Source organism: Myiozetetes cayanensis, unplaced genomic scaffold (genome assembly GCF_022539395.1).
Source record: "Myiozetetes cayanensis isolate MyiCay16 unplaced genomic scaffold, myiCay2020 scf5-8, whole genome shotgun sequence".
Taxonomy (NCBI): Eukaryota; Metazoa; Chordata; class Aves; order Passeriformes; family Tyrannidae; genus Myiozetetes; species Myiozetetes cayanensis.
Window position 1 is genome coordinate 84,428,778 of NW_026087742.1, and position 14,267 is coordinate 84,443,044.

The 14,267-nt window shown below is 36.3% G+C and overlaps 1 protein-coding gene across 3 annotated transcripts in view; it reads right to left on the bottom strand.

Annotated features, from left to right (window-relative positions):
- Positions 1 to 14,267, bottom strand: part of GABRG3 (gamma-aminobutyric acid type A receptor subunit gamma3) — a 310,237-nt gene that overhangs the window by 11,194 nt on the left and 284,776 nt on the right. For all 3 annotated transcript variants that reach the window (XM_050334198.1, XM_050334200.1, XM_050334199.1), the window contains exons 7-8: positions 6,671 to 6,823; positions 925 to 1,121 (exon numbers count right to left, since the gene is read on the bottom strand). In XM_050334198.1, the coding sequence (XP_050190155.1) occupies positions 925 to 1,121; positions 6,671 to 6,823 (350 nt within the window). The remainder of the gene's footprint in view (positions 1 to 924; positions 1,122 to 6,670; positions 6,824 to 14,267) is intronic.

Consider the following 14,267-nt stretch of genomic DNA (forward strand, 5'->3'; position numbering starts at 1 on the left):
CTTCATTCAATCATTTTCTATAGCACTTCATTCAATCCCTTTTTATCTCTTGACCTATTATTCCCTAAATTTAGATTTCTCTCTCTTCCTCTTTCACACTTTTCCTATTTGGCTTTGATTTCTGATTTCAAATGTTCTTATTTCCTCCATTATACACAATTGCATCCAACATCTTCAATTACTGATCTTGAACAGATAAGACGTGTTCGCTGATCTTGAGTGCAGAATCCCCTTCCCTTTGCTTACACTGTGTTTTTTTTCTCTATTAAACTGCTCCCTCACATTCTCATAGACAGTTATGAAGTATACCAGGCAATTCTTCTTGCATGATTGTTTTAATTCATTGCAAATAAACAGCTTTTTTGTGTTTCTGGGTATTACACTTGGAAGTGTTTTTTTGGCCAAAAATGCAACCGTGTATAGTGACCTCTTTTTTTTTTTTTTGCAACATGTGCCTTTGTGCACAGGGCTAAAATCAAGTGCTGGTTCCCAGTAGAGACATGGATATTCTGTTTGTGAAGTTCATAAATATCTCTAGACCTGCTAAGCCGTGAAATAGCAATGGATTCAATACATACTGGTGTGTATATTGTACACTTGATTTGTATAACAAGCTATGCAATCTGTTTCAGTGGGAGCCCTTTATACTTACCAGCACAGTTAATAAGGACAAAAGACACATAGGTAGGGTTGCTGCTTCGTAGTCAGCAGGCTGCTTCAGTTAGGAATAGACCTATCTGAGCAGGCACATAACTGCTTCTACTGTTCCTGCAGGTAACTCTTCCATCAGCTTTCAGGGCAGATCACACCAGAAACAGGCAAAATCTCCGAGGAGTGGAGTGTCATGGCATTACAGGCTACTAATGAATGATTATCTGCTCTCTGAGCTGCATATGAAAAGAAATTTAAATGTTCCCATCTTACCGACTTTTTCTTCTTAGTACAGCTTGGTTTCCTGCAACTTGAGTAGTAGTTGAGCGTGGCATACTCCATCAGAGCAGCAAAGACAAATAGAAAGCATACAGTCACAAACAAATCCATAGCGGTGACATAGGAGACACGGGGTAAGGACTTTCTTGCAATGGTACTCAAAGTTGTCATGGTCAATACTGTAGTGATGCCTGCAGAGAGAAACTCGATTTAATTGTATGCAACATCATTTATCCATATCACAGAACAATCTTTGGAAATAAACATACTAAACAAATCCAGAATGTACCCAAGTAATTAATTAATTTCCTTTAGTAGTATTAAAAAATAACACCAGTAGAGCCAATGTTATTTTGTAAACAAAGATTTGCTTAGTTTATTTTCATCTTTGCAAAAGTGACATTCAAATGCCTCTCAATATGCTCTTCATCTTGTCCTTTTCCTGATCCCAGTGAGATTGGACATGGGAGTGAGGGAGAAGGAGAGAATGAACTTTATGAAGAAAAGTATAAATCAGAAAAGACATCAAACCCAGAAAAATTAAAAAATAAGACATCTAGAAAGCAATGAAGGAAATATGTTCTATTCCACAGTAGTATTGCTCTCATGAAAAATCTTGTACTAAAAAAAGAAAAAGAGGTGGAGAGAGAAAAGAACGGAAATTTTGCTGCAAAGTTCTGACCATGAATTCTGAAAGTATGTTTTCACACCACTGCTTCCTTGGGAGACCTCCACTGCTATTTTCCTTCTGAGTAAGGGAATTAAATGTCACTTGCTCAGTCTGAGTAAGACTCATGCAAACTTCACATGTAACATTAATGGAAATAGCCTTTTTAATTCATACAAAGCATCGCTTCTTAGAATTAGTAATTTAGTAATAATAAACATAATGGGAATTAATTAGTGTGAAATATCTAAAACAATAAAACCAGTCCTAGAATTAAATCTATGTCATGTCAGTTATTTAAGTTCCAGTAATTCATATATTTTTCTCTTAATTCCTGAGGAACAGAAGTCTTTTCATTCCCAGCTTGGACTGATACTTTTAATCATTTGTTGTGAACTGTAAGTCTTATGATAGAAAAAAAATTAAAACTTCTCAATGGCTTGGAAAAAAATATAAAGCTCTCACTCAAATACATCTCAAGTGAGAACCTGTTTTGCAAACAACATAACCATAAGGTAATCTTTCTTTTTTATTGTTAAAGTGATACTTCACAATGGTGCACAGTGTTGGAAATGTCAAGGGCTGAATGAAATTATGCCTTATAGTAAAATTACTTCTCACAAAGAGCACTCTGGAGAGAAAGAAGTACCTGTGTATTACTTTTGACTACTTTCTCTTTATGAAGGATTGACCCTCTCTGATTTGTAACATTTGATAGAAGCTACAGTGATTCACAAGAATAACTCTCTCCATTTAAATCAACAGAAATTCCCTGGAAAAGCCAGAAGGCAGATTACTATCCAGGTCTCAACCTTCTTCTACAATGAATAAGTAATTGAATTCCTTAAATATCCTTTATCTAGAAACAAACTAACAAAAAATTTCTGAAAAAAACCCACAAGTCAGTAATCAAAATTAAAGCAAAGCTGACAGAAAGTGAGAAGTATGGACTGTGTGTGTACCTTGAACCTCTAAAAGCTAGTGGGAAAATATTTCCATTTACTGACACCCGTGCCACCTCCCAAAATCAGCAGATATGGCTGCCATGATCCAGCAACCTCTCCAGACCCCTCAACATTAGTTCTGTAGCTAGCTGATGCTTTGAAAAAGCTCCAGAGATAAAGACCATGCTTAGGCATTCATCATGGTAGACAGCTGCAAAGATGTCCAACTGCAAAAGGTGTTGACTCACTGGCCTTGATTCGGCCCTTACTAACTATAGGCTGTTAGTCTTTCTGTACGGCCTTGGGAGTCACCAACTTCTAAAGAGCTGCATCCAGACCATGGCACACTCTGAAATATAAAATGAACTTCTTTAAGACTTTCTAACCCACATTTAGATTTCTAATGCAAATTTGTCCTTTTCAGAGCCACACGTACATACATCTGTCTTCAGGTATTTTACTACCTTTAAAAAATTCTGCAAAACCCATCGAGTTCTTCCAGTACAATATACAGTGTCCTGTTTACCTGGACTCAAATAAAAGTTTTTATTTCTCACTCATCCAGTGATAGGACAGTTTTTATTAAAAGGTTAAAAAGAAAACAAAAGGAGAAGAAAGCATGCAGTGCTCAAAAGCATTTTTGAAAGGTCTGCAATATATCTGAATGTTGTATTGACAGTGGAATATTTTTCTTCAATTTTTTACTAAAATGGAGGTATTACTTTGCATTATCTGTGCAGGTATCTGTAATTATGACCAGCTTCCAAAGTGACCGTGGACAGGAATGCAGAGAAGTGAGAAAATAATTACCATTATCCTCTGCTCTTAAGTATTTAAGTCCTCAATTCAGCCTGCATCCTATATCCATGCCTTAAGCCTGAATGAAACACCAGCTCAAATCATGCTTGAGACTGGATTCCAGTTCACACATTAACAAACACTGAGTTTTTGAAATAATGAAAATTCTATCTAGTGCATCAGTTTTATATCTAGCACACTGGCACAAATTTTAAAATACTAAAATGAGTTTATGGGGTTACATACAGAGGAGAAAGGGAAAGAAGGTGCACCAGATGATACAGTTTCATATTCCTGTACATTTACAAGTCAGAATATAGATATGTATGTATGAATAAAATGCAACACCATTATTTCCAAATATAATATCTAGATTCCATGCTCTTAGCTCACTTTATCTCTCATGCTAAGAAAATTCAGTTTGTTGAGTGATTTCAAATGCAATAAGCCTTGCCAGATGAAATTGGTAGGTCTCTCACTTTGTGAAGTCACGTATGGCAAAGTGAGCTTTGCATCTGTTATTGAAATTCACAGTGCTCATGAACTGTCTATTTCAACAGAATTTTAATATCATCCAAGGACAGCTTTGAAGTAACCTAACTTCAGAATTTTCAGACAGAAAGTGTAAGTGTGAGCTTAGAAGTTTTTGTATAAATACAATTTTGTTCTCTGAGTACATTACATTCTCTGAGTAAATTCCACACCAAAGATACTATTTGATAAAATAAAAACTACTGTCTGGGAGGTTAAATGATGCAGGCATACATACTGCATCAAAACATTTTTAAACTGAAGTTTGAAGTTGCTCTGTAGTAACTTCCTGGTCCTATTACACGTTACATCCAATTTGAAAAGTAGGGGGAAACTGGGATAAAAGATTCAGTTTAACTTAATTCCCTTCATCCTCAAGGAAAACAACCTATTATTTTCCAGTTCATAACTTTTTTTCAGACACTTGCTGGCTGTTCTTCACTGTGAACATCGTGAGAAGATTATTTTGATTACTAGAGACAAGCAGATAGTGAAGAGAGTCTTTTTTCCCCTCGTCTTTGAATGAACGGCAGAATAATCTGGGATCACAAAACACAGTTCTCATCCAACACTCAAATTTTACTTTCATTTTCCCACTGAATCTTCAGGTGGCCTTGAGTTAGTCTCATTGCACTCTGGACCTCAGTCCCTCAAAGTGCATGTGAAAAGGGGACTACGATGCCAAGAGCACTTTGATGCCTCTGGACAGTATTGCTGAAAGGGTACTTACAGTCCCATACCCAAATTAATTTTTTTTCCCTATCAGAGAAGTAGTTTATTACTTAACATTATTCAGAAAGTAAAACCTGTCCTTCATATAACCGGGAGTAGTTGCCAATACCTTAGGAAATTATTCATTAATTTCAGAAAGTGAAATATTCCCTGGTGCTAGCCCTTTACATTAATGCAGCTATACTTGGATAAGGTTTGGTGCATGGAGTCAACAATTAATTTCAACTAATTAGTAGGAAAATTTTAGAAGTTTGCCTTTGGCTGAATTACTCACAATTTCACCATGTGCCACTATCCAAATGTGAATATGTGTTGTTGCTCAGACAGATTCATAACTTGCATTAGACAAGTAGGCCTACAGTAAAATAGGCACATCTGCTTACTGCATCCCATGAATCAACAGCCCATTGCTAATTTGGAAACAATACAACTCCGTGCAGAAAAAGTGATCCGTGATATATATTATTTATTTGTTACTTCACTTCATTTATAGAAAAGTTATATTTTAGCCTAGAAATTTAGTTCTCCATTGAATATTTAGTACTGAGTCATGATATCCATTGAGTATAGCCTTGGAACATCTCATTTTTATGTTCTTACTCCAAATTCATGACTACATCTGAATACATGTTTTGTCTGAACTTCTTGCTGGCTGAGGGAGTGAAACAGGGAGAGTCACAACTGTAGTGATTCGTGATCTAACCTACTTCTGTGTCTAATTAATTGGAAAACTGAGCTGTGTGGTGTGGGGAATCACAGTCAGGAACAGGATATGAACGCTGCTTATGGCAAATCAGTAATGCAAACCGTTAGATGTCTTTTGTATCTTTTGTCTTATGCATTAAGAAGAATAACCCAAATGGATGCTCTGCGACTCTACCCACACACGGGGCTTCAGACTCCCTGTTTAAAAAGATGGAGCATGGTCAGTCTTTCCTTATATCCCCTGAGTCACCCAATTTAAGAAGGAAGGAGTTCAGCAAAGAAGTACACTGAAGACCTATTACTCAATTTTCTGGCTATCAAAAGCAAGTCTACACAGCCAGAAACAGGCAACTGTACAGCTGCTCTGTGGTCTTTTTGCTGTCCTGGACGTCACAGAGTAACTGTCAGTCTTAGGGTCTGTCACGTTGCTGGAGCCACGGTGTAACAGCCCTTTGGCACTCACATGAAAGAAGTGAGGACTGAATACTCCTTTCTTGTAAAATAACCTCAGAAAAATGGATCCACCTGGTAACAAACTCCAGCAGAAGGATGCAATCGATAGCTGGGAATGGTAACCTCTATCCTTGAAAACAGACATGCAAACCTTGACATAGCCTCTGCTTTTTTCCTAGACTGATAGATTTCTGAATCAGTTTGTATAGGCAGACCTGGCAACCACAACCTGAATACAAAGATGTTGTTTTTCCTTTGGTTCTGTGTATACCTATAATTGGCAGTTATATAGCCTTGTATCCTTAATGCTGGCAAAACCTGAAGGATTTCCTCAGATGTAAGAATAAATTTCCAAGTGTCTAAGTCAACATTTCTAAAGCACATTACCAAAGTGCACAGGCTGGTCCTGACATAAATAGGCTTCTGGAAAACCTTAACCACCATAAATCTCCACAATCTATGAAAAATATCAATATACCCAGTGTGAAGTCTAACTTCAAGCATGCAAGATAAAACACTTTCCATGAGTTAATGCTATTATATCCCACAGTTTTCTGTATATATATAAGACACAATTCCCTGTGGGGGAGAATTTCAGAAGGGAAGGAACCAGCAGTGCAATTAATTAATTCTTCAAAAATGTCACTAAGATATCAGTGAGAACAAGGAGACAGATATTAATTCAAGAGATTTATGCAAAATAAGTGGCAGTGTCATCCAAAGGGTCACACTTGTATACTTTTAATTCTTTAATTTCTTTCTTTTCAGTGGTAAGTAGATCTGGGTCTGCAAGAAGTAGTAGCAATAATCCAAAATGTACAGTGGTCTCTTTGAAAGGAAGTTTACATTTTCAAATGGTAGTATAGGAACATCACAAAGACAGAAGAAAAGGGAAATATTAACAACTTACCTAATGCTGTTCTTGCTGGTGTGGCATCTTTTTTGATCCAAAAGGATACCCAGGAAAGAACAACTGTTAATATACAGGGAATGTATGTTTGAATAGTAAAGTATCCCATTCTTCTACTTAAGTCGAAGTATATAGTCATGACTACATAATCACCTGCAATAATAATATAGAAAATAAATTGACGGTGTGGTGGGATACAGACAGTTGTTCACTGACCTGATAATATTTTAAGCTTCAGAAAAACACTCCATATGAAATATTTTTTAGTGTTTCAACAGCATTTGTGCAGTAATGTTCACGTGAAATTTAAGTAAACTATGTCATTCTAATTTCCTTAAGTTTTAGATCTCTGGACAGGCAGAGCCTCTCAGTAATCATTTTGGATGAGCAAAGTTTTGAAAGGCATCTTGAATATCCAGACTAGATATTTCTGGATGGCTTCATGACCACAAACATGAAGATATTATCATTCACTGGCTTCTGTAACCAAGGCACACAAAATCCTTCCTTCTGCGGGCTGTGTCTTCCATGCCCTAATTTCAGGTTTGAGTGACTTCTGTTATCTTCTTTCGAGATATGAGTCACCAAGTAGGAGTCTTTATGGCAAGTCTAGCATGCACGTGAATATGCCTTTAATAAGAAGTCATTTAGAGACACTAGAAACTCAATGGTGGTGATACAGCTGTGGCCTTTTTTGATATTTGTAAATCTTCAGAAGGTCAGTCTGGATATAAAGTTTATTATTCTGCTGGATAGTAAAAACTATAAAATCAGTAAGAAGGCTAGTTTATCTCACATTATCTGATTTTTTTTTTTTGCAGTATCTCTTCTGCTAACCCTTGTGACTCCACAGAGAATAATAATCTGTGTGTCTCTCTCTCCTCATGAGAGGCTACTGACCTTATCGCCTCTGTTCTTACTAACAACTCCCTCAGCTCCATAGATGTTAACTATCCTTCTCTCTCAGTCACAGTAATTAACAGTAACAAAACTAAACTGTGACCATTTTCTGTGCTTCGTTTGAAGTATGTTGCTTCCATTTCAGATGTGAAGAAGAGTTTATATGACAGAGAATTTTTACAGGGTTTTGTCTGACTACATCACACTTGGCCTAATAAATTATATAGCTTCTTGTTATAAACCTTAACTTTCTAGAGTATGATATTACAGAAGGCATCATTTGCAATAGTAGACTACATCCTGTTACAGCCAACCATGGGAATGAAGAAATTGGTAGCACACACCAATTAATCCCCCAAGGAATGTACATAAACTCACCCAAGTAGAGGGATAATGGGTTTATTAATTGAGGCAAATTAAAGCTTAATCTTCTAGTAACAGAGAGCATAGAAACAAACGTATTTAATACAGTGGACAATTTGACTATAGTTAAATATTACATAGAAAAGAAAATCACTCAGTAAGAATAACTTCCATCCAAAACATCTCTGAAGGCACTGTAAAATCAATGAATTATCATAAACTACAAAGTTAAAGATAAATAAAAATCCAATTGTGGGAACTGGAGAAAGAAACTTAAAACAGTGTGTCAAAAGGAGAAGTTCCTACGTGTTAAGTACATCAGTTTGAGACATATATTTGAAGGGGTTTGATAACCTTGTGTTTCCATAATGCCTTTGTTAGATGAATGTGTGCATTTTGAAAAGTATTGTGCCAGTGAAAAAATGTGTGACCCACAAGAAGATGGACAGTCATTTCCGAAGTCTTGTGTATTTAGTATTATGGGACAGGGCTTTAATAACAGAGCTCACTGCTGTTACAAGCAGGAAGTATTGCAGTACATCACAACATAGTGAGCCTTGTGGGTTGTTCTACAGGCTAAAGGTTATTTTCATTCCACTAATCCCCAGCACTTTTCTCCATGCAGGGAATGGCACCAGGAAATTGCTGTGAGTTAGTAACCATAGGTTCTGATGGCTTATTGTTAGACTGCTTTGCTGTACTGAGAAACACCACAGCAACTGAGATAATTTCATAGAAACAGGTACGGTGTAAACCAGTGCTTCTACTGACATGAACCAACTAAAAAATTTCAAGAAAATGTTAGTGTTTCAAACATAGTCTGCTAAGGTAGAAGGATGAGCAAAAAATGAAATCGAAAACTCCAGGAAACATGCCAAGCCTTTACATTTCCCTTCCTTAGTTGATGCATAAAAGTTGCATGAAAATGGTATAAAATCAAGTAATCTGCAGACTTCTCACTTTGTACAATGAAAAACGATACACACAATTGCAGTACCCACACAGGTCACTGCTCCACTCAGTAGTGTGATCCAGACACCTGGCACAGCAATTGAGAGTAGGAGTAGATACTGGACTATAAGATACTGGGAAAATAAGGCAGAGTTGCTGCTTCCAAGGTCTTCAACTAAAACAAACCTGATAAACAGAGAGTGGGAGAAAATTATGGCACCTTTCATGACTTCGAGAGTCCATCACCTCATTTAGTCACAAAATAATTTAGTGTCTTTCAGGCAGAATTCATTTCCTGTGATTTAGATATCTGGGAGGTAAATACTACAGATGTCCTGCAAACTGCAGCCTCTTTTCTATACTCAATGGAAAGAAATTGGTAATTTCAGTATATGCTTTTTTTGTCTGTTTTAGAGGTAAATTTTAGAAGGTAAAGGTACTCAAAGTATTTCCACTTTTCTCCTGTGATTAAAAAATGAGAGAGAGTGGCTCAGATGTGGATAAAACCATTGTAGACCCTTGCAGATCATCCAAGGAGTTTATAACAACCCTTGATTCCATGGTGAGAGCTAAACTGTGCAACTTCTATGAAGGTGCTAAGATTATTTTACTTAAATATAATAACCTTCTTAACATTTGGAAGGGTATTTTAGTTCTTTTCCTCCCTTGCTTCACAGTTAAAGTTGATATCTTCATCCTTTAGGATATGCAGAACTACTTCTCTGCTTGTTCCCCTGTTCTTCTCCAGCTTCCTTCCTCCCTCCTTCCTTCCTTCCTCCCTTCCTTCCTTCCTTCCTTCCTTCCTTCCTTCCTTCCTTTTTTCCCCAATGCTTACTACAACAGAACTTTTCACCGTTTCTGGAGGACATTCTTTCAACTGGATAAATAAAGGAACTGTGCCTGGGCAAAATTTTACAAAAAGCTGCAAATTCCCAAGTATCCAACAAGGACCCATAGATGTATAACAAGCACACAACGAAGATGAAGTCCTACATTCATTTACCCACTAACCTAAGATATACAAAGATACAACAGAGCAGCTTCAGCATCTGGGTGAAGGCAACATGCTAATGGTCCATCACTAGAAATGCAGAGTATTGAAGAGTGGGAGGGTTTATCCATATTGTTATCAGAGTTTGATTACAGAAGAAAGCCCTAGTCATGAGAACAAGGACTCACACAGTGTGTGAGTATTTCTTTGTTGATAAGTGAGACCACAGAGACAACACTGGGGCATCTTCCTCATTATCTTGATAACTCAAATTTAGTTAACAGTAAGCCAACTAAGTTTCTAATCTTCAGTGCTTTTTTTTTTTTTTTTTTTTTTTTAAATTGGAAGCCAGGAAAAGACCTTATTTAATCCTGCCATTAGCTATTCATTTCCCCCTCAACCTGTTTACAGATCTTTGCTTCCCAAAGCTCATTTTTTTTAATTCCAGGACTAGGTTTTCCTTCTTTCTTAGTAAGCTGAAAATTTTCTACCTCTTTGACCACTAATCAGTCAACCAGGGCAATGTCTGTTTACCTAAAGTACACTGCCTACTATTAATACTTCAGTTAAAGTCTGTCTTCAGAGCTGGTATCCTGTCCTAATATGTCTCCAGCTAGGTATGGAGGAAGTTTGAAATTTGGAGGATGCAAATACTCAGCAAAATGGTAGAAGAAATAGCTTAATGTCTTCACAGGTGATTATGACTCCAAAAGGAGCTATTATTAAAATAAAAAAAGACAAGGGTGAAAACAGGATTTTGCAGTTCTTTTGAAGAAAAATGTAGAAGGAATGAGACTCATGAAACTATCATTAAAAATGCCTTTATCTTCTTCAGCATTTATATACATAATGAAGAAATGCTGAGGACTTAATGGCAGGCTTATTCTTACTTCTGCAAAATGTGTCAGTCAGCATACAACAGTTTTCATTTCCACGAACAATCTTTTCTCCGTAGGAGTCTAGAACAAACGCTTCCAAGCCAAAAGGAAGAACAAAATGATGGAAGTAATGCTGTCACTTAAGAGTTGCTCTTAAATTTCCCTATGCAGCTTTGGCATTTAGGTATTTTCACAGTGATTCCTAGATGCTGTGTTTGGATGGGAGCATGTGTACAGCGGAGAAAGATGTTTACACCTCGCCTCAAATAAGTGTTCTTGGGAGTGGTAACATGCAGGTATGTAAATGATTACACACATTTCTGCTTAAGCTGAATGTTTAACTACACAAAAAATACAGGTCTTTAGAGGCATAATTTTTACATGTATTGCCATAGCAGTTGTGTGACTAGATGTCTAGTCACAGGCAAGCGTATTATGCAATAGACACTGAGATCAAAATAGCTTTCTGTGTCCCAAGGAGCTCTGCATTTGAGTTCATAATTGCCCTTGGCATTATCAGGATGTGTGTCTCTTCTGTGTGTGTGCCTGCATGTACAGGAGCAGTGTAGCCCAGATTCAGCTTTCAGCACTTACAGTTGAAAAGCAAATTTTCCAGGCATGCATTCACACCATGAGTGCTAAAGTTTCCCGTTATCATAGACAAATTACTGTATCAGTAAACAGTGAGGGGGAAAGAAAAAACAACTAACTCCAACAGCACTGTTTGTGCCTGTAGGAATCATGTTCAATTATATGTATATATATGCATAAGCATGCATAATAAAAATCAAATATTGACAGACTAGAGTGTAAAAAGCAAAGACCAGATCCCAGGTTGTCTGAAGGCAAGAGATTTTTTAAAGTCAAGTCAGACCAAGACTTCCTCCCACTTAGACAGAACTGCAAGACATTAAGCTGAGTTTGTTTCCTTGTATAATAGCAAGAATATAATATTGCGAAACACATTTTTACTTGAAACCACCAATCTTTTTCATCACTATAAAATAATTTACATATTTTGTTGGTTCTTCCTTGGATACTGAACTTTTGTTTTCTTTGAAGAGAGCAGCACTTTTAAAATATTTTTGTAAAGTGACAGTTTTGTTAAATGAACTATTGCCTGATTTTTAAAAGTTAATGACTACATTTCCAGCACCTACATTTACTTCATCCTCTGCTTTTGGCATTTAGTATTGAACATGGAAACTCACTGAATTTGTTCAAAGTTCTAATTTTTTTATACTGAACTTTTTTTCACCAGTGTCACTGGTATTCAAAGGTTGCATACTAGAACTTTTCATGAAGACCTGAAATTAAGTAAAAGACCCATTTTTAAGACTTCTAAATTCATTGTGTCACACAGTCATTTGAAACCTACTAGCCTGTATTTCTTGTGCCCATATCAATTCTTTATGTGCCATACAGACAGTTTCAAAGAGAGTTACATTTGATTCAATTGCAATCATTTCAGTGTTTGTATCCTTGGAGTACTTTAAGTGTACTCTGGAGATGTACTCTGGTCCATGAAAACAATTTACCTACAAAACTCATTCAAAAAATAAAAGGTTTGGAAAAAAACATTGTTTTGGAGCTTGGTGTCATGATCGAAAATGCTTTGGTTTTTTGTATACTTATGTGTTTATATATTATGCAACCTATCCTGCAAAATGCACATGTTCTTTCTTCCCAGTTGTACTACTGTATATAATGCTCTCCTTCCACAAAAGTCACGTGAAGTTGTAGCATGTTATTTGTCTATGAGGTATTATGAGCATCAGAATTAGTCTCAGGATATTCAGGTCTATTATCTTTAGATACAATGACATTCTCATTTTGCAACAGGAATTATCATTTCATATATTATTTGAAATATGGAACTAATGAAAACAATGGAATTTTAATTTGGCTGTTGTGAAGTACAAGTAATATTGGAAAATCCCCCAAAAATGCAGTTTCATCAAGCCACATAATGGGAATAAAATGTATAATACCATAAGTGGACTTCGATCCATGATTACCAGTCCAGTTCAATTTCTGCCTTAAAAGTAGAAAGTTACACACATAATCTCTGTTTGCATTCATGTATCAACCTGAGAGAAAATCAATATACAAATATGGTGTAGCATGGCATGATCCATTACTCACTATGCCAAAGAAGTCTTTGCTATTTTCCATAGATAGCTTTTCTTTTATGTTTGAAGAACAAAAGCGAACAATAACAGATAAAGTAAAAACAATAATAAATTGCCATAGCTGCCTATGTCAGTGAAAGTGAATGCAGGATTGGAGTGCAAATTAATTTCTTTTATGTAGGAACCTTTTCCTGAGAGGGTTTTATTGATGAGCTGTGCAATGCTTTTCGAAAAGAACATTTTTCACGCTCCACGGAGCACCAAATACCGTAGGATATCTGAGGATACATAACTTTAATAGCTCTTGCATTCACTTTGCTCTTAAAAAGCACTGAGAACCCCCAGCTTTATGTCACCTGTCAATGCCAATACTTTCTCATTTATTTCTAGGACTGAATTTCTTACTCACAAGAACTGGTTTTTGTGCTGCAGTTTGTTACAAAGTCCCACAGGACTTTGAGTGAGTTTCTAATTCGCAAACCAGTTGAAATAGTTTTCAATTAGCTATCAAGAAATCCCATGTAAACATTTTCAAATAAAATGCTTTTCCTTCTTCGGAATTTAATTTTACACATTAAAAAAAGAAAAACATTTTGCTTGACCTGATATTCCTTTTACTTAACCAAAATATTCATGAGTTTGTCCTCATCTACAATCATTGTGACTGTACTATATTAGTATGACATCTTTTATATAATCGTGGAATGGGATAACCTGTTTCTTTCTATCCGTACTGACATCTAGTCCACCTCACCTGTTCCTAACATGCACTCTTGTGGATTAGTTTCCCTTACAATCTTTTGAAAGTTCTGAATACTATCTCACTGCTGGAAGCCCTTTCCTATTGGTCATGTTCCATTCGCAAAGAGACTATGGTGATTATCTGTTTGCATTTTCTGAATGGTATGAGATTTTTCTGAAGTAAGCACTGCTGCAAACCCAAAAGTTATTGATAAAGTAGAATATCTTTTAGAAAGGCATCCTATCATTATTTTTAAAAGATTCCAGCAATAGAATTGCACTACAAGCCTTGAATTCTCTCAATACCTAGTTATTCTCACTGGGAAAAACAGATGGGTTTTTTTTAGTCTGCAGTCATCTCACACCAACTCAGACCTTGAGCCTTAATTCATCTTTGCTAAACTGCTGAACCCTTTTTAGCCAGTTTTCTTTTTCTCCTGCAGGTATTTAGAGGTAGTAATAAACTACCCTTTCTCCTTCAAGATATGCTTATGGTCTCTTAACATGAGGAATTATTTTCAGCCTCTGAGAAATCTTCTCTCTCACGCACTCCACAACTCTTCAAAATAATTCTTGAAGTGAAGCCATCAGAATTTGGTCTTAATTTAGTAGCAGCTGTATAAACAGAACATAGACAGATA